General features: G+C 40.7%; 1 protein-coding gene and 1 pseudogene across 4 annotated transcripts in view; both read left to right on the top strand.

Moving 5' to 3' along the window:
* The first annotated feature begins 2679 nt into the window (after nucleotides 1-2679).
* Nucleotides 2680-2788, top strand: LOC123860702 (small nucleolar RNA SNORA70; annotated as a pseudogene).
* Nucleotides 2789-7978: 5190 nt separating this feature from the next.
* The window catches only part of E2F5 (E2F transcription factor 5), a 24792-nt gene continuing 7961 nt past the window's right edge, over nucleotides 7979-24809 (top strand). Inside the window, exons 1-2 of one of the 4 annotated variants that reach the window (XM_064588150.1) lie at nucleotides 7979-8510; nucleotides 23532-23641. In XM_064588150.1, coding sequence (XP_064444220.1) covers nucleotides 8277-8510; nucleotides 23532-23641 — 344 coding nt within the window. In that variant the 5' untranslated portion in view covers nucleotides 7979-8276. The remainder of the gene's footprint in view (nucleotides 8511-23531; nucleotides 23642-24809) is intronic. The other 3 variants (XM_054512551.1, XM_054512550.2, XM_054512549.2) reach the window with 3 other exon arrangements.

Raw genomic sequence — 24809 nt, 5'->3', positions numbered from 1 at the left:
CAGTTTAGTTTTCTGGGGGATAATTGGAAAAGATATTCTACCTGCTCTCAACCACCGAAATCCCAAAATGTTCACTCACATGGCCAAACGCTGAGTAAAGTTTGGGGGAATAGTTTGTCCTCTCTTCTGTTGAGTTATCAGAAAATAAACAGCAGCTGCTACCCTTCTTCATTAAACCCTACTAACACTTAAATATCATCAATGCAGTGGACGAAGTAGTAATGTCCTTAGGTTGATATCATTGCAAGTTCCAGTAAATGAATCTGCAACAATTAATAGATGAGTCTGTATTTTATGGAGTAGGAGAGTAACCCTGCCAAAGTTGTGACTATTTAATTCATTTGGAAGATTTTCATCAAGAAGTCTTGATATCCCATCTGATTTGTGATTTGTGGGCTAGGATACCACCACTAGTGGTGGGCCCCAATTATCTCTATTTCTTTACTTCCTTTGGCAGTATGAGACTGCTGCTCATGACTAATTTATGGCTTAAATCACAATGACCAAGGGAGACACAAGCAGCTGAACATACTGGTATAATTGACTCATTTATACATTAAGTGGATGTAACCACCATTTTTGTCTAAGTGCCTGCTCTAGAATACATAGTTATTTCGGAGTGCCTGGAGTGTGACTATTCTTTCATTATGGCTCTGTCATGCTGGTGTTTCCAACATTTATTGCCACATCCTGGGATATAAGCCACAGTCTGACCTAATTGCTTCCCATCAGATAGCTCATGCCTTATCCTGCCTAGAACCCCTTAAGATGTGTTGAATCAGGCACACAGCCACCTAAAAAGCAAAACAAACACCTATTTACTAGAACTTAGGAAACGAAACCTAGAGCAGAAACAAATTTCCCTGATCCTTATCCTTACCTCAGGGTCTTGAAGAAAGATAGTCTCAGGGACCCCTGGGTGGCTCAGTCGTTTAGGCATCTGCCTTTGGCTCAAGTCATGTTCCCCGAGTCCTGGGATCAAGTCCCGCATTGGGCTCCTTGCTCGGCAAAGAGCCTTCTTCTCCCTCTTCCTGCTGTTCCTCCTGCTTGTGTGCTCTCACTCTCTGTCTGTCAAATAATAAAATCTTAAAAAAAAAAAGAAGGAAAGAAAGAAAGGCTCAGGCTTTCAGGAAATGGTAAGAATCATATATATATATATATATATATCTCCTGTTTATAGTGGGTGTGCGGTCTTTGGTTTTACTGGAAGTGAATTTTAGGGAGGATCAATCCATGGGGTCTTCTATGAGACTCATCAAATCAAAATGTTCTTTTCTGAACGTTCTTTTCCAAGAGGCTGCTGTGCAGTTTTCCAGCGTGACTCCTACCAGGCTTTGGAAGGGCTTATATTTAATAGTTACATCTGTCAGGTTAGTTGTTAGTTACAACACCTGTAATTAGACTGAATTTTGCCTTTTCTTTCTTCAAGAAGTGTATGAATTGTAGTCTTCTCCCACACAGATAGATCTAATTAAGCAGTGCTTTATAAATGAAGTTGGATTTTTTTTTTATTCTGTCAAACTTTTGGAATATCCTTTTATTTAAACCCAAAGAGATGATGGCTTTTACAACCTTGAGAATTTAGGGCCTAAATACCATAAGAATCTTTGAAATCTTTCCAGGATTTTGGTTAGTGTCAGGCTATAGTAGTTAACTATTTGACATTTCATGGGTGTATGAACCCTCCTCTTCCCCAGTCCCACCTTGCCATAGGCTGCCCTTGTAGTTGCCACAGCTTTGAATGGATTATCTTTTTTAGCCATTTTTTCATTTTTATCTCCATACTGCTGTATTTGTTGGTAGTGTAACTGTCTTGCTTTGATTTATGTCATTTTTTATGTTTTTAAGTAGGCTCCATGCCCAGTGGGACTCAATCTCACCACCCTGAGATCAAGACCCAAGCTGAGATCAAGAGTCAGACACCAGGGGTGCCTGGGTGGCTCAGTGGGTTAAGCATCTGCCTTCAGCTCAGGTCATAGTCCCAGGATCCTGGGATCAAGCCCTGAGTCGAGCTCCCTGCTCAGTGAGGAGCCTGCTTCTCCCTCTCCCTTTGCCCCTCTCCCCAGCTCATGCTCTCTCTCAAGTAAATAAATAACATCTTAAAAAAAAAGGGATGCCTGGGTGGCTAAGTGGTTAAGTGTCTGCCTTTGGCTTAAGTTGTGATCCTGGAGTCCTGGGATCAAGTCCCGCATCGGGCTCCTAGCTCAGCGGGGAGCCTGCTTCTCCCTCTGTCTGCTGCTTCCTCTGCTTGTACTCTCTCTGACAAATAAATAAATAAAATCTTCCAAAAGAAACAAACAAACAAAAAGAGACACCTAACCAACTGAGCCACCCAGGCACCCCAGTAACTGTTTTGCTTTTAGATTCTGTTTTCTTAGTATATGGCTCATGGTGGGAGACTGAGGATCTGTCTATGCCACTTATTTTCATTATTTTTAAACCTTTGAGATGGAGGGGCTTCCTGATTGGCAGATATTTTCTTCTGAACAGTAGTGAAAACAACATTGGTTTGCACTTTTACAAGCCCGGAATACCCTTTCTGCTCTCAGTGTTTACAATGCTGGCATACATCGCCTACTATTTTGTAAACACTGTTGAACTTATGAAATCTGTGTACTTGCTCTCTTTACTGATATAACCCACATAAAGATTCTGAACTTTGAGAGCAAATTCTTTATGATGCATAACTGGCTAAAGACTAGAAGAGTACCCAGTGTGCAATGGCTCCTTGGTAGTGTATGTAGCCTGCTGATTGTATGGGGTCCCCTAAGGGACTTTGGAGATAGCCCTTTCCAGTGGGCATTGATGTCTGACCTCATGCTATCTCCAGTCTAGGCTGCAGACAGGTATGAGGGGTGCTTTGGAAAGCACAGTGGCCAGGGTCCATGTTGGCCAAGTCATCAAGTCCATCTGTACCAAGCTGCAGAACAAGGAGCATGTAATTGAGGCCCTACACAGGACCAAGTTCAAGCTCCCTGGCTGCCAGAAGATTCACATTTCTAAGAAGTGAGGCTTGACTAAGTTTAATGTGGATGAATTGAAGATACGGTGGCTAAAGAAAAAACAGCTCATCCCAGATGGCTATGGAGTCAAATATATCCCTGATCATGGCCCCTTGAACGAATGGTGGGTTCTGCAGTCATGAGAACCTGGGCACTGCCCCCTCCTTATTCATTCCCATCAGTAAATCCTACTTCCTGTCAAAAAAAAAAGACTAGAAGAGTAAAATGTTTTTCTTCCTGTCAGCTAAAAGACAAATAAGTGTTTACTAAGCTTCAACTGGTTATGATCACGAAATAAATTGATACACTTAAAAACTGGTGTAACATCATGAATTTCCTCTTCATGATTTCTGTCATATGTTCACACTACCCAAATTGTTAGCTTCTTGTTAGTTTTCCTAAAACTGACTGACTTTTAAAAATTAAATACCTCTTTTAGCCACAATTTAAATAATGTAAGTTAAATCACTAGTTTGATGTTCTGGTTATGTTTGTTTTAAGATTTTCTCAATTCACATTAAATCAGTCACGCACGTATTACAATTAAAAAGTGCTTCACCATGTAATCCGCTAAAATCATTCTGTGTGATACCAGTAGTGTATGCGCCACACATTAGAAGAGAGACAAATTGTTGGATGGGCTACTGACTGAGGACAGTTCCCCAAAGTAGTATTTTGGCTTTTCCATTTTTTTCCATTTTACAAAGCATTTTTTCTTCTCAGAGATTCTAACAGCACATATTATTTGATTTGGTAATGTTTATGGCTAAGATGACTTAGTTGGAAAACATCCACTGATGAGTCTGCATTTAATTTTTGCTGAATAAAGTATTTTTTATAATAGCATACATATAATTATATAAGTATGTGTTTTATAAATAAAACACTTTATTTACAAGGGTGCCTGGGTGGCTCAGTTGGTTAAGCGACTGCCTTCGGCTCAGGTCATGATCCTGGAGTCCCTGGATCGAGTCCCGCATTGGGCTCCCTGCTCGGCGGGGAGTCTGCTTCTCCCTCTGACCTTCCTCCTTTTCATGCTCTCTGTCTCTCATTCTCTCTCTCTCAAATAAATAAATAAAATCTTTAAAAAAAAACAGTTTAATTACAGTGGAACAAGATATTATAGTACATATTTTAAGGTTAGATAATTCTTGGATACCTCTTGTCATCTTTTTTTTTTTTTTTTTAAAGATTTTATTTATTTATTTGAGACAGAATGAGAGAGAGAGAGCACATGAGAGGGGGGAGGCTCAGAGGGAGAAGCAGGCTCCCTGACGAGCAGGGAGCCCGATGCGGGACTCGATCCAGGGACTCCAGGATCATGACCTGAGCCGAAGGCAGTCGCTTAACCGACTGAGCCACCCAGGCACCCCCTCTTGTCATTATCTTGAAGGATTTACTTATTTGTTTACTTAGAGTGCTTTATCTTTCATTTAGGGAATAGGTTTCCTGGTACTGCACAAGGAATTGAATGATGTGGGGATCATTAGTGGTGAAAAATTATCTTTTGACAACACTTTTGACATGGAATCATTCCCTCTTGGTGATAAATCCAAAAATTTTCAACACTCATTTGACATAGGGTTTTTGTTGCCAAAGGGTTTGTATCGGAGGGTACAAGTTTGCGTCTTAATTGGGGCAATGTATTATGAACAAGAACCCTTTACGTGATGACTCATTATTTAGACAAGCTGTCATCTTAAGCTTTGGTAGTTTAGTGACGAGCATTTTTATCTTACTAAAATTTCAAAGAAATGTGTTATCAATCATGTTTCCAATGTAGAGAGTTGCTAAGCAACTTGATTTTTCAGGAAGGTCTAAACGACATCCAGGTTCAGTAAATGTTTGATCCTATTTGCCTTCCCTTTTTTATCTGTAAGAGGAGTCAGAGGACTATTCATGCATAAGGAAATAGAAGATTGTAGTGTATACTAGTTGAATTATATTTTGCTATAACAAATTTGGATCTCTTGTTCTTATATTTGAACATGTATGGTTGAAATTCAGACCCCACATATCAGATCATAAGCATCAACTTAATGACCATAAGAATTAGAGGTGTGTTTTTTTTTAAGATTTATTTATTTATTTGAGAGAGAGCGGGGGGGGTGGGGTGGTTGGTGGTAGAGGGGCAGAGAGAGAGAGAATCCCAAGCAGACTCCAGACTCTGCAAGGAGCCCAACGTGGGGCCCGATCTCATGACCCTGAGATCACAACCTGAGCTGAAACCAAGAGTCAGATGCTCAACTGACTGAACCACCCAGGCGCCCAAAGCATTAGAATTCTTAATACCACTCTTCAAGGAAGAGGCAACTATTTCTCTGCTTCTTTTAATGTCATCCCATATTTTTAATATATGTGCTCTTTCTCTAAACTGCCTTGATAGTGCAATACAGTAGAATACAAGTCACCATATAAAATTTAAATTCTAATGTATGTGAATTATATTTCTATATATGTTTAAGTGTAATTTGCATATCCTGTTTCTACTTATAAGGCACAAACTTGTGAAAACAGCTTCTTTATTATATTGTTGTACCATGCAGGTTTTTGGTGGGCAAAGAGTAATGTTGTTTATCATAATGAGAGGATTAATAATCCTTGAAACATATTTCTTAACTAAGTTTGTTGTTTTTTGGTAGTATTGTTTTGCTTGTTTATTTTACCTAGAAGTGCGGAAGACAGATGTGTGTTGCAAGGTTTGGAAAGGAAAAACAAAAAGCCAAATTGTTTTCTTACTAACTTAGAACAGATTATGCAAGGGAGTAATAAAGCTAATGGAGGTAGCCTTTTGATGGAAGTTTGTTAGCTTAAAGGAGACCTGAAAGTTGGAAGTTCCAACCAATCATGACCACTAAATAGGTTCATGCATTTAAAAATCAGTATGCCATCGTCAGTGACCAAAATAAAATATGGTTGGGGTGCCTGGCTGGCTTGGTTGGTAGAGCATGTGACTCTTGATCTGGAGGTTGTAAGTTCGAGCCCCACATTGGGGGTAGAGATTACTTAAAAATAAAATCTTAAAAAAAAAAAAAAAAACTTAAAAAAATGTACAGTTGTGTCATAACATGGTAGTTAAATATTTAAGAAAATCCAACCAAAGTTTTTTTAATTTCTTTTTAAGATTTTTTATTTTTAGAGGTACCTGGGTAGCTCAGTCAGTTAAGCGTCTGCCTTCGGCTCAGGTCATGATCCCAGCGTCCTGGGATGGAGCTCAGCGTCTGGCTCCATGCTCAGCAGGGAACATGCTTCCCCCTCTCTCTCTGCCTGCCTGCCTGCCTACTTGTGATCTCTCTCTCTCTCTCTGTCAAATAAATAAAATCTTAAAAAAAAAAGTTTTTTATTTTTAAATAATCTCTACACCCAGTGTGGGGCTTGAACTCACAACCCAAGATCAAGAGTTGTATTGCTCTACCTACTGAGCCAGTCAGGCACCCCTCGTAATGATTATTTGTATTTTGATTTTTTAATCTCATGTTTCTTAAACAATTTCATTAGCAGAAATTTCCAAAAAGATTCAACAATGTTTAAAGATTTTATTTATTTGGCAAAGAGAGAAAGAGCACAAGCAGGGGGAGCTGCAGAGGGAGAGGGAGAAGCAGGCTCCCTGCTGAGTCAGTGGTTGAGCGTCTGCCTTCGGCTCTGGTCATGATCCTAGAGTCCTGGGATCGAGCCCCGCGTCGGGCTCCCTGCTCGGCGGGAGGCCTGCTTCTCCCTCTCCCACTCCCCCTGCTTGTGTTCCCTCTCTCACTGTGTCTCTCTCTGTCAAATAAATAAATAAAATCTTAAAATAAAATAAAATAAAATGAAGACTGGTTATTAGGAAAGTTCTTTGCCTATGAATAGGAAACAAATTTATTATAAATGGTTTATCTAGTTTTACTTGTGAATGCTGCTGTCTGAACATTTCACTTTAGTCACCCATTTTGTTAGCTTGTTACTTTAAGTAAAATCTTGCATGAAGCTTTCTTAATTTTGTCATATGAAATTTCTATTCACCTAATATTTATTGAGCATCTACTATATTCCAAGTGTTGTAAAAACAACTCATTTAAAATTTAGACCTGGGGGCGCCGGGGTGGCTCAGGTCATGATCCCCGGGTCCTGGGATGGAGCCCCACACCAGGCTCCCTGCTCGGGGAAGCCTGCTTCTCCCTCTCCAACTCCCCCTGCTTGTGTTCCCTCTCTCTCGGAGTCTCTACCTGTCAAATAAATAAATAAAATCTTTAAAAAAAATAAAAATAAATAAAATTTAGACCTGATTCTCAGAAATTTGTGATCGAGACAAAAGACTTTCTTTTTTTACTCAGATCTGTGTGCCATCTCATTTATCAAAAATGGCTTGGGGTATCACTGAAGCACAAAAACCTATGACTGCCTAATATTCTAAATAATACAGTATAATCTGATTTCAATAAGGCATTAAGAACACCTCTAAATGCAGGAGATCTGGGGTCTAGCCCTGAGTCCAGCAATGCGCAACCTCTCCCACTACACTTCAGTTTCTCTACCTACAAAGTTAAGGCGTTGGGAGTGACTGCTGATGAGGACAAAACCCTAAACTCCAGGATTTTGCTTCTCTTGCATTCCAAACCTAAAAAGATGATCTATGGAATAAAACCCTGCACTTGGTCCCGGCCACTGTTTGCAAAAGATTCTAAAGCTCAAAAAGAGCGCTCAGCAGATAATACCCAACGACGATAAGCGACCCAAATCTGATCTCCTGCGGCTCTACAAACGGAGCTCAGAAACTAAGGGCCACTGGGCAGAGTGATTTTCTGCCCGAGATGTCCTTGCTTTCTCCCGCTGCCGCTGCGGGAGCTCGTCGTTCCTCCAGGCAGCTCACGAACAGCGGGGAGGCGAGTGTGAAACACACTCACCGACGCTTCCCCTCCTCCCCGCTCGCTCCTCCTTCCCACAGAAAAATGCGTTTCCAGGCAACGGCGAGCCTCGGCGTCACTTCCTGCCATTTAAACTCGGGTCCCCACCCCTCGCTGCCCCTTCTCTTCGCCTCCACTCCCCCTCCCCTCGGTCGTGGGCTTCATTCACGCTTCTCAGGGCTCGGGGAGGGGGCGGAGGCCGGCGCGCCTGGCCGCCCCGAGTCCCGTGGGCGCCGCGCGCGCACCTGTTGCTGCGGGGGCCCGCGACCCTTGGCTCTGCTCTCGGCCTGCGGCGGCTGGAGCGGCCGCTGCAGAGCCGGCCCGGCAGGTGGCGGCGGGCGGGGCAGACGAGCGGCCGGGCGCGGGGGCCGCAGCTCAGCGGCGTGGGGACGCGATGGCGGCGGCGGAGCCCGCGAGTTCGGGCCAGCAGGCGCCGCAGGGCCAGGGCCAGGGCCAGCGGCCGCAGCCGCAGCCTTCCCAGGCGCAGCCTCCGCAGCAGCCCCCGCCGCCTCAGCTCGGGGGCGGCGGGGGCGGTAGCAGCAGGCACGAGAAGAGCCTGGGGCTGCTCACCACCAAGTTCGTGTCGCTGCTGCAGGAGGCCAAGGACGGCGTCCTGGATCTCAAAGCGGTGAGCGCGGGAGGCGGGGATGGGGGCGGACTTCGTTGCCCGCGGCCTCCGAAGAAGCCCACCCCCTTGAAGAGTGGGTCGGGCGGCGTGGTGTGGACGCGCCCCGCGGGGACCGGGCGACCCCGAAGCTAGGGCCGTGTGGCCGGGGCCCAGGCCCAGGACTCCGGGATGGGGGAGGGACGAGGGACCAGGATGGCCCCGACCGGCCGCACAGCCAATAGGGCCCGGCGCCGCGCTGGGCTCTCGACAAAGAGCCTAGGACCTGGAGCGCGCCCGCGTGGCTTCTGGCGCAGGAACCCGAGGGCGACCGAGGGTCCTTGCTGCTCCGCGTCCACCTGTGGCAGAGGCACAGGGGGTACCCGGGCACTTTGCCTGGAGACACCTGGGGCTCGATCTTGCTGTTGGGAATTGATGGTTTTAATAGGCTATTCTAGAGGAGACCGTGTTCCCGTTGTTCGAAACAGAACAAAAAACCCGATTTTGCCACCTCTTCCGGATGAAAGAGGAAAAAAAGCGAACTTTCCACACTCATTCCCCGTTGAAATAATAATAGTAATAAAAAAAAAAAAAAACCCGCTTCCCTGCACAATTCTTTTCATCGTCCTGATGATTGGGAGGGGCATATTTGATTTTTTATTTAATTTGGTATCTGATACGGATTTATAAAGGTGACCTTTGCCGTCACACAGAAAGGGGATGTTTTAGAACTTTGACTCAAGGTGGTGGAAGCGCTCAGTAAACTCCTGTTTCATGAGAACGTGTGCTTCGTCTTTTACTAGTTTTTCAAACAACAATATGCAATCAAAAGCTGTTCGGTTAAACAGAATGACTTAACCGTTCCAGGCAGGATTTGGAAGGATTCCACAACGCCGAGGAACAGGAGAATGTGATTACTTGAATTAAAATTCAACCAGTGCACCAAGTTTAAGTAGGAACCAAAGCTTTAGAAACAAATAAAAATTACTAACGAGTCATTAATCACCGCAGACCCCCTCCTAGGCATTTCCCCGATATCCGAAATCTGATTTTATACTGTTGATTGGTCCCAGCACCCAGGGGAGTGCCAGTGGGACCACCTTGGCTTTGAAAGTGTGACCTAGATCATTAAGGTTATGCCTAGAGCAAAGGAAACGGCGTCTGAGCCGGAGAGCATTCTGTAGTATTCCCTGAAGGTAGAGACGAGGACTCGGGGGACTTGAAGCTTTCTACTAGAGGCCCTCCTCTGAGTGTAGCCCAGGGGGTGATGTTTGTCTTTGAATGCCCTTTCCTTACCATGCGCACGGTAGGTGTTCATTAAGTGATTGTTGAATTATCTGAATTCAAATAAGGCATGATGTGTGCATTTTGCATGTTGGCAAGTAGTTTCTACTGTCTATCCTTTTATTCCTGGAATTTCCCCCCAGCTCTGGAAATTCCTTGTTCTTTCTACAGCCTTTCCTCCCTTGCTTCCTCCCTGAAAGTGCTTTATAGTGTATATATAGTATTTAGATTGTCAAGAACTAAAAATGGATTCCGTTTAAAGAATTTCAAAGGAAGTCATGAAGTCATCAGAGAAAGCCAGAGATGTTACAAAACATGGCTTGCAAACTGCTATTCAAAATCTAGACATTGAGTTGTATCCTGAATTTATTGTGTAAATGTACTGTGGTTTCAGTTAAAGGGAATCGGGGAAGTTTGGGGTTTTCCAGATAGAGCTGAACTCAGGGTTTAACTTTGAGGGCTTCTTTCTCAACTCAGCTGGGAATATGATGGAACTTCGCCTTACTTGCCTTTAAATTCTTTGGCTTCCTCTTGTTTCATCTAAAGCCATATAAGTGTTCTCCGGAAGTCACAGAGAAAGTAAGTAGGAAGTGGAATTTAATTTATTGTAACAGCATTGTTTCATTCATCCTGGAACTTTCCTAAAAGTTTCCAAGATTTCTGCAGTAACATTATGGCTCTTTGTATTAATGATTTTTTACTCCTAAAGACCACTTTGAGTATCATTTTTTTCTCATATACACGAAAAATATACATACTTATTTACATCTATTTTTCATTTATTTACATATATGTGTAAAATCTTATTCATATAAAAATCTTACAGTGAAATCTTTCCAATGTTTCTTATTGTGAACCATGACATCTACTACTGAAAAATAACAGGATGCTGTATCTTGGTGATGCATTTCTTCTTCATAATATACCCAACTGAGGATGTAGCTTAATAAAGCAAATAAATTCTAATAAAGCTGTTTGAGTATACTTTAACAATTAGAGATTAGAAACACCTTGAAGGTGGTTTGTGAAACTTATAGATCTCTCTCCCACTCCCACATACTATATGGTCTTATTTACAAAAGTGGGGTGCAGTACTTATCTTTTTATTCCAGTGAGATGACACATTATCCCTTGCTCCTCTCAAGCTATCTGGCTTGCCATTTTATGCTGCTAATAACTAGCACTTATTGAGTTTGTTCCAGACTTTTTACATATATTAACTAATTTTATTGTCTTAACAACTTGGAAATTTGGGCCTAACATCCCTATTTCACAGATGAGAAAATTGATATGTTAAGTAACTTGCCCAGTGTCACACAGTAGAAAGTGACAGACTAAGATTTGAAAGAAGACCATTTTTCTATTGTTTATGCTATACTGTCTTTTAGTATTCCTTAAAAAAACCACAAACTTCTCTCATTTAAGTTTTTCAACTATGTAAGAACATAGAATGTTTCTTCTATAGAAAAACACATGATTATTTTTATCCCTCTGCCCATGACAGAAGAAAGAGGTATTGAGCTCCTACTTTATTTTTTTAAGATTTTATTTATTTATTTTTGAGAGAGAGAGAGAGAAAGAGAGAGCATGCACACGCACGCAGCAGGGGAAGGGGCAGAGGGAGAGAATCCCAAGCAGACTCCATGCTAAGCATGCAGCCCGACCTGGGGTTTGATCTCACAACCCTGAGATCATGACCTGAGCTGAAATCAAGAGTCAGAAGCCCAACGTACTGAGCCACCCAGGTGCCCTGAGCTCCTCCTTTAAAAATGAGGGTATTGATGGTGAATTCCACATTATTTCACAAATTAAACTAGGGTTCTACTTTTCCAGAAGTAAGAATTTAAAGCGCTGTTAAGATAGTCATGACTACCTATATATTGTTTTGGAAATTCCTATTAAATATAATTTCTAACTGAGTTTCTATATTTTGTCATTTTGGTGTCACCTTGAATTTCAAAGCATGATTAAGATTGTATTAAAATTGTTTATGTTACTAATTGCCTGCATAATACCTAGGTTAAAATGATAAAGTATTTATGATGTTCCTTATCTCACAGGTCCCTGACTCATACCAATTTATGATTAGCTAATTAATATATGCCCTGGAAGAAATAAATAATTAATCTAAGGCCTTAGTTTGTGACATAAAGCAAAGATTTGGTGTCACAGGATAAAGATAGGATTAGCCTAAGGAAAGATATATGAGTAGGACAGCAGAACTTTGGGGCATACTTAACAATTCTTAGGACAGTTTCACTTTTTTGAGTGTATACCCCAAAGATTTAGAAACAGTGTCTTAAATAGATAATTGTATACCCCATATTCTTAGCATTATTCACAGTAGCCAAAAGATAGAAGCAATACAAGTGTCTATCAACAGATGAATAAATAAACAAAATGTGATCTGTACATACAATGGAAGGTTATTCAGCCTCAAAAAGGAAGGAAATTCTCACACATGCTACAACATGGATGAACCCTGAAGACATTATGCTAGTTACAAAAAGATAAATACTATATGATTCCACTTATATGAAGTAACTAAGAGTAGTTACGTTCATAGAGACAAAATAGAAGAGTGATTCCAGGGGCTAGGGGGAAGGGAAGAATGGGAAGTTGTTTAATGGTTCAGCATGTTATGGGCTGAACTGTGTCCTCTCAAAATCCATATGTTGAAGCCCTAATCCTCCGTACCTCAGAATGTGACTATATTTGGAGATAGTGCCTTTAAAGAGATGATGAAGTTAAAATGAAGTCATTGGGATAGGCACTAATCCATTCAGACTGGTGTCGTTAGAAGAAGGGAAATTTGGACACACAAGACACCAGGATTCATACCCCCAGAGAAAAGCCCATGTGAGGACACAACGAAAGGGTGACCATCTGCCAGCCAAGGGGAGAGGCTTCTCAAGAAACCAAACTTGCCAAACCTTGCTCTTGGACTTCTAGCCTCCAAAACTGTAAGAAAATAAATTTCTGTTGTTTAAGCCACCCAGTCTGTGGTCTTTTGTTATGGCAGCCCCAGCAAAGTCATACTATGGATTTAGAATTTGCCAGAGGATAAGAGTTGTGGAGATGGGTTGCACGTCAGTGTGAATGTACTTAAAACTAACCAAATTGTACACTTAAAAATGGTTAAGATGGTAAATTTTATGTCATGTGTATTTTACCAAAATTAAAGAAACATATAAAGCAACAACATGAGATACTACGACATAGCTATTGGAATTGCAAAATAACACAAAACACTAGCAAGACTGAATGCTGGCCAGAATGTGGAGCAACAGGAACTCTCATACGTTACTTGTGGGAATGTAGAATGGTGCAGCCACCTTGGAAGACTGGCAGTTTTTAGAAAACTGAACATATTCTTACCATATGATTCAGCAATCACACTACTTGGTATTTACCCAAATGAGTTGGAAACTTATGTCTACCTGCACATGAATGTGTATAGCAGCTTTATTTGTAATTGCCAAAACTTGGAAGCAACCAAGATGTCTTTTGGTAGGTGAATGGATAAATAAACTGGCACGTTCAGACAATGGAATACTATTCAGTGCTTTAAAAAAAAAAAAAAGCTATCACGCCATGAAAAGACGTGGAAGAACTTTAAACGTGTATTACTAAGTGAGAGGAGCTGATGTGAAAAGGCTACCTACCGTATAATTCTGAGTATATAGCATCCTGGAAAAGGCAAAACTATGGAGATAGTAAAAGATCAGTGGTTCAGAAGTGAGAGGGCAGAGCACAGAGAATTTTTAGTGAAACTATTGTGTATGACACTGTAATGGTGGACACATGTCATTACACATTTGTCAACACCCGTATATGGTACAACACCAAGAATGCACCCTAATATAAACTATGGACTTAGAGTGGTAATGACATGTCAGTGTGGGTTCGTCAGTTTTAACCAATGTGCCACTCCAGTGAGGGATACGGATAGCGGGGGCGGCTACGCACATGTGGGGGCAGAGGTGTATGGGAACTCTGCTTCCTGCTCGGGTTTGCTTTGAACCTAAAACTGCTCTAAAAAATAAAATTATTGAATATGCACATAGAAAGCTGACCTGGACACATCTATTCCGACGTCTAATTGTTAAACATCAATACCAGGTGCTTGGCTAAATGGAAAAAAATTCTCAGGAGACTAAAGCTCTACAACACTAATAAAAATTATTATTAATAGTTGGTACTAAATGACTGGCGCTATGCCCAGTGCTTTACTTGTATGAACTCACTTAATCCTTAAAAGTATAAAAGAGATTGTTTCCATTTTGCTGATAGGAAAGTGACGTGTAAGGAGGTTGACGGTCAATATCCACAGTAGTTCAAGCCCCATATTGGGCATGGTGCTTCCTTAAAAAACAAACAAACAAACAAACAAAAACCAGAAAAGCTTTTGGGGTGCCTGGCTAGCTCTTTTGGTGGAGCATGTGACTCGACCTCAGGGTTGTGAGTTCCAGCCCCACATCCAGTGTAGAGTTTACTTTAAAAAAATATCCACAGTGAGTGACACGTAAGTTTAGGTAGCCTGCTGCCAGAAGTGATGCCCTGAGCCACCATGCTAAGCATATACATATGTTATTAAGTTGAAAGGTAACTCTTAATAGACCAGAAACACACTTTGAACTGCTATCTCATTTTAAGGGGGGAAAATAACAGCTTAAGTCCATGAAAAAGAACAAAAGGTAACATGAAAGCATAACACAAAATACATCAAATGAGTGATAATTGAAACCTGTTTCTATATTACACATGAATGTATTCAATTCTTTTTTCTTTTTAATAAAGTTGTGTTTTTTTTTGTTTGTTTTTTTGAGAGAAAGAGTGCTAGTGAGTGGAGGGGAGGGGCAGAGAGAGAGAGGGAAAGAGAATCCCAAGCAGGCTCCATGCCCAGCACGGAGCCTGACATGGGGCTTGATGTCAAGACCCTGAGACCATGACCTGAAATCAGAGTTGGACACTTAACTGACTGATGTACCCTTTAATGAAGTGGTTTAGATGAAAAAGAATTCAGGTGTCTCTTTACAAGAAACTCGCCAACTTTAAAAGTCTCAAAAAGTTTGTTACACCAGGCAAAAAGAAAGAGAAAATAAATTAGGAATGAGAGTAATAATTTTCAGATAGTCTACTTTAATGGTATAAATGTGTTTTTGAGAATAATATCACAATCCAAGGATGAATTATAAAAGTCAAGCACTTGTTAGCTGACTAAAGGAATGAAATGTTTGAATAGGGTTGCCTGTTGATATGGATCATACATCTGTTTGGGTGTCTGAATTGTATTAGCTGTTTCTTTAATAAGAATATTTTTTATAAATACATTTTTTTTCTAGATTTTGCCAGTTAAAACTGAATTGTTCCTAATTATTCTCTCTTTATACATTAAACCTAATATGCTTGTGGAAGGGAGGATTTCTTTCTGATTCATTTTTTAAACTTAAAGTATAATTATTGGAGTAACATACAAATAATAGAAAGCTCGGCAATAGATTAAAATAAAAATTACCCAGTATGCCATCACCCAAAGAGAACCACTGTTTTCAGTTTTCTATATTTCTTCAACTTGTTACACCTTTTTATAGCTGAGATCAAACTTTTATCTTTCTAAATTATAAACATAATTTGTGATGGCCTCACAAGTTACATCCATCACACTAATCAGAATTAACCTTTCTTACAGACAGGCATGTAAGTTGTTTCTAGGCTTTTTCCCATCTCGTTCAACAAATAGGAGTTAACCATTGTGTGCCTCAGTCCCTTCCTTTAGTAGATTGCAGCTTACAGTTGTAGGGGAAAGTCAGGGAAATGGGCAGTTGCACACTTCTTACGCTGTAAGGTGGGTTTGGAAGCACCTACTGAATATTATTTCTTGTATTTTTTGGAGATGATAGCCTCAAGCTATCTTTTTTTTTTTTAAAGATTTTATTTATTTGAGAAAGTGCATGTGCGCAAGCATGAGTGTGGGGAGGGGTGGGGGCAGAGGGAGAGGGAGAAGCAGGCTCCCTGCTGAGCGGGGAGCCCTACATGGGGCTCCGTCCCAGGACCTTGGGATCAAGACCCCACCCAAAGGCAGACGCTTAACCGACTGAGCCACGCAGGCGCCCCGCCTCAAGGCTTTTCTTCGTTGGACTGCTGTCTTGTCCAGACGCCTGAGCTGTGTCTGCTTTGTGAGTTGTTGTCCTTTCTATAGTTTCTCTCTTGTGCCCTGATCGCTCCAAGGTGCCTCCCTACTGTCCCAGATGGTACTTCCAGTTCTCCCGTGGACCTTGAAATTAAATAGCCCAACTGTTAGGAATCATATAAAAGGAGTAACGAAGGATCTAAATGTTTTGAGTAGTGAAATACACCTTTTTATATCTATTTTTGCTCTTTAGAAGCCTTTTTGTTCTACTTCATTGAGCTTGACTGCCTTCCAAAGTGTTAAATAGTGAGTTAGTGAGATAGGTAGGGGTGTTCTCTTTTGTTCCATGCTACACCTTCCAAGAGCAAACTTTTCTCATTACTTTAGGGGAGAAATTGGATCAATAATTGAAATTGGATCATATGGATCAATAACACAACTGCAATGCCTACCATGTGCCAGGCACTCTTCTAAGTGTTTCAGGTATACTCATTTAATCCTCAAATAACAGCATCTTAACAGTCCTACAGATCAGGAAATTGAGGCGCAGAGAGGCTAAGTAACTTGCCCAGGGTCATAAAGTTAGTAAGTCAGGCCCATCCCAGAGCCTCTCACGTCTGTGTCTGCCACCAGCACAAACCCAAGTGGTAGAATAGCAGATGCCCACTGAATTTTGCTCTTGTTTTAAAAAGTTAGTACTTACGAGGAGAGAATTTCCAAAGCCATTGAAGACTTGGACAGGCAATCTAGAGTTTGCAATTTACAGATTTCAGAGTTTCGGCAGGCTTTACCTACTTAAACAGATACTTTATCAAATATCTTCTTTTTTCTTTTGAGTAATCTTTGGTGACTTGAGTAAAACAATAAAACATGTTTCTTTATAAAAGCTTATGCAGGGGGCGCCTGGGTGGCTCAGTTGGTTAAGCGACTGCCTTCGGCTCAGGTCATGATCCTGGAGTCCCGGGATCGAGTCCCGCATCGGGCTCCCTGCTTGGCAGGGAGTCTGCTTCTCCCTCTGACCCTCCCCCCCTCATGTGCTTGCTCTCTCTCATTCTCTCTCTCTCAAATAAATAAATAAAATCTTAAAAAAAAAAAAAGCTTATGCAGGGTTTATTAAAAGGCTCAAGCTTCTAGTTATAAAATAAATAAGACGGGAATACGAAGTATAACTGGAATATAGTTAATAACATGTAACAACTTTGGTGACAGTAGCTAGGTTTAACATGGTGATCACAACATATATAAATGTTGAATCACTAAGTTGTACACGTGAAACTAAAAAGTTATTGTATGTCAACTATACTGTAATAAGAACCAATTAAAAATAAAAATTAAAACAAATTTAAAGCTTATGCATTTCAAAAATATTGGTACATATATATCAATATCATGTTTAGGAATGACTGTTTCGGGTAGCAAAAGCATTGGAGATTTTTTAGGAGGAATTTCTTTGGGGCAGGATACTGAGTTGGAATTAAAATACTGTGTGCTTAGTGCTGCTTCTTCAGGGAGGCCTTTGTATCCATAAAGTTAGTTCTTTATTTTTGGTATTTAATTTCCTTATTGATTCAGTGTCCCCTGCAGACCCACTGAAAGCACATGGCAGCCTCTGCCAGCAGCTTTCCCTTCTGCCTCCACCTTAAGTAATCTCTTTTTTCCAACCTCTTATAATACTTTATCTCTACAATATGGCACTGTTTCCATTCTTATACCTCATTCTCTAACACAAGGTGTTACCCACAACCTTAGATATGTATACAGTTCTTTTGTTACAAGTACCAGTGGTGCTTAAATTGCTTATTCAGTGCAATTTTTTTTTAGTTTGGGAATTTTGACGGCACACCGCGCTTATTTAAAATCTTGAAATTTTATTTTATTTTATTTTATTTTTTTTTTTTTTTTAAAGATTTTATTTATTTATTTATTTGAGAGAGAGAATGAGAGACAGCATGAGAGGGAGGAGGGTCAGAGGGAGAAGCAGACTCCCCGCCGAGCAGGGAGCCTGATGCGGGACTCGATCCCGGGACTCCAGGATCATGACCTGAGCCGAAGGCAGTCGCTTAACCAACTGAGCCACCCAGGCGCCCCTAAAATCTTGAAATTTTAGAGCCCGTTTGAAAATGTTTTGCCACAAACTTATTTCATGAATATATAATTAATGTCAAATTCCATTTGATTATCCATGAGCTTTATGAGTCTGTACCCAAACAATGAGGAGAATGGTGTGAGCATTAAATTAGGTAATATTCTTCGGAAGATCCTATTACACAGTTATCCTGTTACTGGCTTATAAATGGTTCTTAGCTGTGATTTGAAATCAGACATTCTGTGAGTTAATTATCTTCATCAGTATTTGAAATTAGCTAATAATCAGTTCAAACCTTATCATAAGATAGATAACAGAAAATACCACATGACACAGTCGAAAATGAGTTCACGGGCGCCTGGGTGGCTCAGTAGGTTAAGCGACTGCCTTGGGCTCAGGTCATGATCCTGGAGTCCCGGGATCGAGTCCCGCATCGGGCTCCCTGCTTGGCGGGGAGTCTGCTTCTCCCTCTGCCCTTCCCCCCTCTCATGCTCTCTCTCTCTAATAAATAAATAAATAAATCTTAAAAAAAAAAGAAAAGAAAATGAGTTCACTTGGTTTTAGAAATTTTTTTTAATATTTTATGGGCACTCTGGGGGCATCACTTGGGTTCTTTTCACCTTATTGTCAGCGTCCTATCTGTATGTGTGTGCATATATATATATATAACTAACTGACTTTATATAGTGTTTCCCTGGCACGTTTTTTACTTTTAGATTCTGGCCCCACTGACTGTAGTATTAGTTTCCGAAGCATAGTAGCTGAAACATTGACTACACATGTATTGGCAGTTATGGTCCTGGAAGAGAGTAAAGTACCTGCTTTGCAGATGGAGAACCTGAAAGACGGGTTGTTTCCCATAGTTATTGTGTGTATGTTAGCGCATTTGAATGCAACATCATGCTCCATCAGAAGAACATTGTTGAACAAATGAGCTGCAGCTAATCTTAACTCAAATAAACCTACAACATAATCTCTCTCCCTCCCCCAGAGTTGACATTGGGTCTTAGTGGACTCATTTGTTAAAGTAAAGGGGTGGGGCCAGGAAATTCTTAAAGCCCTTTTTAGCACTAACATGTGATCTCTCTCAGTTCTCCTGATTTATCTTACCCACCTCTAAAAAGCATCACAAGCTTTAATTTTGTTCCACATATAGATACCACTTTGTTTGCAATTGGTGACATAGTTTTAGAAAAGGATTTACTATTTGGAGGGGAGATGTATTTCTTTCAGAGGGTTGTTTATTTTCCCCCCAAAACTGAGTTGGTTTGTACAAATAGATGCTTCCTTTGTGTTTTATAGGTCAAATCTATAATAGCAAATGTAACCTTTTAAAGTAAATTTGATGCATGCACATGTGCACTTATTCAATAGCCATGTGGCAACATGGGATGAGGATGTACCCATTTGCTCTCTGCCTGCCCCTTGACAGTACCCAGGCTGTTCTCCAGGGCTGGAGAAAAGTGCACACTGATGCTCATGGGTCTCAGTTTAAATTCACAATGACTAACTTCAAGAGGACTAATATTGCGTCCAGCATTCCTTCTACAGTATTTACTCCTACTCTCCTAGATGAATATTTCATCTTTCTTCTAAACCATTAACCATCCCCTCCCCTCTTCACTCCCCCTCCAACCAACCTCCACTTAGGAGAAAACAGAAAGCAACCAGAAGGAAATGTCTAAACTCTCCCCCTACCTGGTCTATTATCCTACCTACATCTGCACCAGAAACTCGGCTGGAATGCAGTTATTAATATGCCTTGTTATTATTATCTAAGGCTAATCCTCAGCTCATCTGATTCACATTCTTTCTTGCCTACCTGTAGCGGTCCTTTCTCTCTCCTGCATGGTTAATTATCCCTCTGCCTCCATTATTGGACGATTCTTATCAGCATAATTTATGTGTTGAATTAGCTCCCATCTTTAAAAGAAGAGAGAAAGGAAGGGGGAAAAAAAACTTCTTGAAGGGACCCCATAACCCCCTACAGCTACTGCCCCATTCTTCTGTTCCTCTCTGCAGCAGAATTCTTCAAAAGAGTTGTCTGCTGTAGCTTTCCTTCCACTCTTTGTTGGACTCTCTCCATTAAGGCTTTGATTCCATTACTCAGTCAAGACAGCTCTGACCAAGGTCACCAGTGACTTGCCAAAGTCAAATCCATGATCAGGTCTACTGCTCATCTGACTCACCCTGACAGCGGTACTTGACCTGGTCACTCTTTCTTACACTCTTCCCTTGGCTTCAAGATGCCACTCTTTCTATTTCTCTTACTTCAGTGTCAAGTTGCTCCTCACTTCCCAGATCTTAAACACTGAGTACCCTGGGGTCAGCCTTTAGACATCTTCTCTTTCTAATTTTACCTCCTTAGGTGAATCCATTTACTAACAACTACTGAAACGGTATCTCTAGCTTGGACTTCTCTGCTAACCCACACACTCATGTCCAGTGGTCTTCTGAACTTCTCCCTTTGGAGGTCAAATTATCCAAAGCCAAGTTCCTGATTTCTAATGCCTCAAACCTGTTCTTCTGCAGTCTTCCTCATCTCCAGTTGCTCATGTCAAAAACTGTGGAGTTACCCTTGACTCTGCTGTCTGGATCTACTGCTTGCTATCCCTTCAAAATATACCCCGTATCTCACCATTTCTCACAACATCCTCAGTTACCTGTTCATTCAAGCCACTAACCATCTCTCGAATGGATTATTGCCATTGTTTTTGCAGTAGCCTTTTTTTTTCTACCCAGAACACCCAGAGAGAACATTTTAAAGCAGGGCATTAAGTGACCATGTGCTTAAAGCCTTCCAGTGGCTTTCCATTTCACGGGGAGTAAGAGCTGAAGTCTTGACAATGGCCTGCAAGACCCCAGTGATCTGGCCCTTGCTATCCGGGTGTTCCCATCTTTATCTCTGTCTCTCACTACCCCCCCCCCCCCGCCTTGTCTCCCTCCTTTCCTCCCCACCCCTTTCTCTCACGTTCTCCCTCTCACTCACTGTTCTGGCCATACTGGCTTGCCCGTCTTTCCTTGAAGAGTAAGCATATTCCCACTTCAGAGCATTTGCACTTGCTGCTTCCTGTCAGTTATTCTTCAGGGTCACTTTCTCCATTCAATTCAAATGCTACCTTATTCGGGGAGCTTTAAAATGCTGTAAATATAGCCCCTACATGCATTCCTCCTAACAATTATTTGCATATTATTAACTCCTTTCCCCTCTTTGAGGGCAGGGACTTTGTTCCGTTACTACTCTATCCATAAGACACAGAACAAGCCTGGCACATCATAGTGGCTAAATGAATGATGATGATGGTGATTCATTGTACGATTCTATTGAATATGATGTCTTGAATTACTTCATAAAACTTTAAGAATTCACACAACTTTCTGAAACACTGCATAAAATGTGATAGGTCCGTATACACACAAACTCTAAATCATCCACGATCCGCGTAGCAGACAGTTGTGCTAAGATTATCTAGTTTAATCCCCACAATTCAGATATGTTATTATTGCATTTTACAAAAAAGGAAATGAGGCTTCATGAGTCTGAGACGAGCTGAAGATAGGAAGTGGTGGCGCTGTGACTGGATCCCTGTGTGCCGAACTCCAGAACCTACAGTCCAAAGAATGACGGGGCTGCTGAAATAAAAACCTCCTTGGAGATCCTTTTTAAGTGATAATGTTCTGTACTCGCTGGTCATTTATGTGTTTGTATACTTAAATAGAAAAGTATTTAAGACATAATGTTTAGTTTTGGAAATAAAGGCCTAAAATTTGTCATGTTAAAACAGTAATGAATTATAAACTAGATTATAAACTTTAAAAATTTTTGATCAAAAAGTGAGCTCTGATGGCTCTTCGCCTGATGACCTTGGATAGCTCTTGCAGTCTGGTTCATACAAACATGTCCTAATACCCTAACCGGTGAGCTGTTGCTATGGTTGTGAAGGCTTTTGTGTGTGAGTACATAGATACAGATACCGTAGAGCTGGCTTGAAGGGCTCTGGGTTACTTCTCAAGAAGACCTCTTCCGAGGGAAGTGAGAGATGAATCCTCAACTTCGGATTTTTACAGTTAACTTTGCAGGAGATTATTGCTCTTTAGAAAAACAGCCTCAAACTCAAGCAACTTTATGAATGTTGATAAAACGGAAGGAAATTGCTAAGTACAAGGGAAGAGGAGATCAAGGAAACCATGCCTAGCCCTACTTTTAATTTTCTGGTTCTCTAGAAGAGATGGAACCAAAATAGTCAGAGTTGGGGACTCAGAACCTCGGTTTCTTGTTCTTCATTCTTCCTGCCACATCTTATTTATTCTCCTGGTCCACTGATTGAAGCATGAATCCCCTTCCTGAAGGCCTGAATGATTAATTAATTGGACAGTGGTAACTTGGTATTTTGGTAGCACGATAAATGGATTGATAGAATCGACATTAAATGCCTGTGAAGTTAGTCACACTTGCTCCTGTAGAAAGAAGGTCCAGATTGCAAATAATATGCTGTCCCGGATTGTGTGTGTGTGTGTCCTATGTTTTTAAAGAATCAAGAAAGTAGTGATGCCTTGGGAGAGCTGGTAACCAATTATATGAAACTAAATTCTGTTCATTAATTTGGATAATGTGCTGAATTTTGTAAGGACATAAATGTGTTTTTTCTTTACTACCATAACTCTTATCACATGACTCCACATTCAAGATAGGTTATTGTCTAATTCACCCCGAAAAAGAGCTGTAGGGTAACTTCTTTTTTAAGGTCTGTCTATTCCATTGGAGAACAAAGCTCATAAATATGAATGGGAGCCAATTAGAGAAACAGTATAGCTTTCCTGCATTTATTCGTAACATGGTAGCATGAAATATTTTTGTTGACCTTACTTTTGTTGAGTCAAACTACCAAGCTTTTGTATTATATTTGTTGGTACCACAACTTTGTGCTATAGATTTTGATTTCTTGTTGATTTTATACTTTGTGTTGGGATGGCATGATTCACTCCTCCATTTTCACTGTGAGTTTAAAACGTGTAGATAGTATATTTCGGTACCACAAGTGTTTGTATAATTTAGAAATCCCCCCAAGTCTCTAGACTTAATTATTAACAGGTTGCTGAGATATAATTTTTCAAAGTTTCAAAAAACAATTAAGGCTGTTTTTAGACAAGACTGTTTATGAAAAGAGAAATGAAATAGGAAGTGACATGGGTAGACAATTAGTACTCCTCCTCAGGATTAGTCCATAAGGTGACGTGAAGTATTCTCATTGTGTTCTTTTATTTCTGTGGGCTTTGTGTCATGACCCTTCATATATTTTTTCCCCCACTCTAACATCTGCTGGCTTTTAAATGGAATAATTTCTTTGGAATTTGCAATGTTTGAGAGATGCTTTGAACATACCCACCTATTGTTCCCAAGCAACTGACCAGGTCAAATTTGGGATTGGGCTGTCATGCTGTGAACTTAATAAGCAACCTTTTTTGGCTTTAAAATATGAATTGTCCTTTATTTCATTGTTCTTTGCCTCCCCCCTTCCCCCCCTCCCCTTTTTGAAAACAGGCTGCAGATACTTTGGCTGTGAGACAAAAAAGAAGAATTTATGATATCACCAATGTCTTGGAGGGAATTGACCTGATCGAAAAAAAGTCAAAAAATAGCATACAATGGAAGTAAGTTACAAACTAGTACCCTACTCTAAAACCTTTACTTTTCTTCCTAATGCTCTGTAAAATCTGACCTTTCTACTGTTTAGCTCTCCTAAATCCTCTCTCGGCCCTCTAGTCTCACCAGGCCCCTTGTCTTTCCCTGGACACCGCTCTGGGTCTCTGTATATGTCACTCCTGTGTTGGCGTGCTCCCTTACTCTGTCTACCGTTTGAGTTACACTCTGAAAATTCAAATCTTATTTTCTTCCTCAAGTTACTCATTTGGCACACACTGCATACTGCGTTGTATTATTAATCCCGCTCTGCCTAAGTGTTTAGCTGCCCAACTAATATAAACTCCTTAAGAACAGGAACTATGTCCTATATATAGAATATGTACCTTATATATAGTAGTTGATTGAAATGCATATTGTTGTTTGTTAACTTTTGTATGGTTGTATGTTTGAATGTAAAAAATACTTTCTGTTCTGCAAATTTGTCCCCTTTGGCCTTAGTTTTTTGTTTTGTTTTGTTTTAAAGCCAGAATCTCACCAAAATATTAAAAGGTTGTAATTTATTTTACTAGCATCTCAGCCTACGTCATGACACTTCCAGGTGTGACTGTTAGCTTTGACATCCTTTTGGTGCCAGTCACTAACTAGCCTGGCCTTTCAGATGACAAACCATTCTAGAATATCCTGAGAACTTATTTTAGACTTTATGAAAATTTTCATTTTCATTTTTTTTTAAAGATTTATTTATTTATTTATTTGAGAGACACAGCAAGAGAGGGAACATAAGCAGGGGGAGTGGGAGAGGGAGAAGCAGGTTTCCCACTGAGCGGGGAGCCCGATGCGGGGCTCAATCCCAGGACCCTGGGATCCTGACCTGAGCTGAAGGCAGACGCTTAACCAACTGAGCCACCCAGGCGCCCCAAAAATTTTCATTTTCTGTATGGCAAATGCATTGAGAATTTTTATAATTTGATTGTTCTTGCCAATAAATTTTCTAAGCAAATATATTCAGAGGTACAATGTTTAAATTTTCTAAGGATTGTAATGCTTGATTTTTAGAAGATTATAAGGATTTTTTGTCTTGAATAAGTTACTAATTCAGTCAGTTTTTATTATTATAAAAATTAAGTGATGTTAACCTGGGCTTGATACTGGAAATATTAATTCTCATATGTTTTT

The sequence above is a fragment of the Mirounga angustirostris genome, unplaced genomic scaffold (assembly GCF_029215605.1).
Source record: "Mirounga angustirostris isolate CCGP_5_RB_7025 unplaced genomic scaffold, mMirAng1.0.hap1 SCAF_4, whole genome shotgun sequence".
In the NCBI taxonomy this organism is placed as follows: domain Eukaryota; kingdom Metazoa; phylum Chordata; class Mammalia; order Carnivora; family Phocidae; genus Mirounga; species Mirounga angustirostris.
The sequence above is the reverse complement of the archived record's forward strand: the minus strand, read 5'-3'. Positions and strand labels throughout refer to the sequence as shown.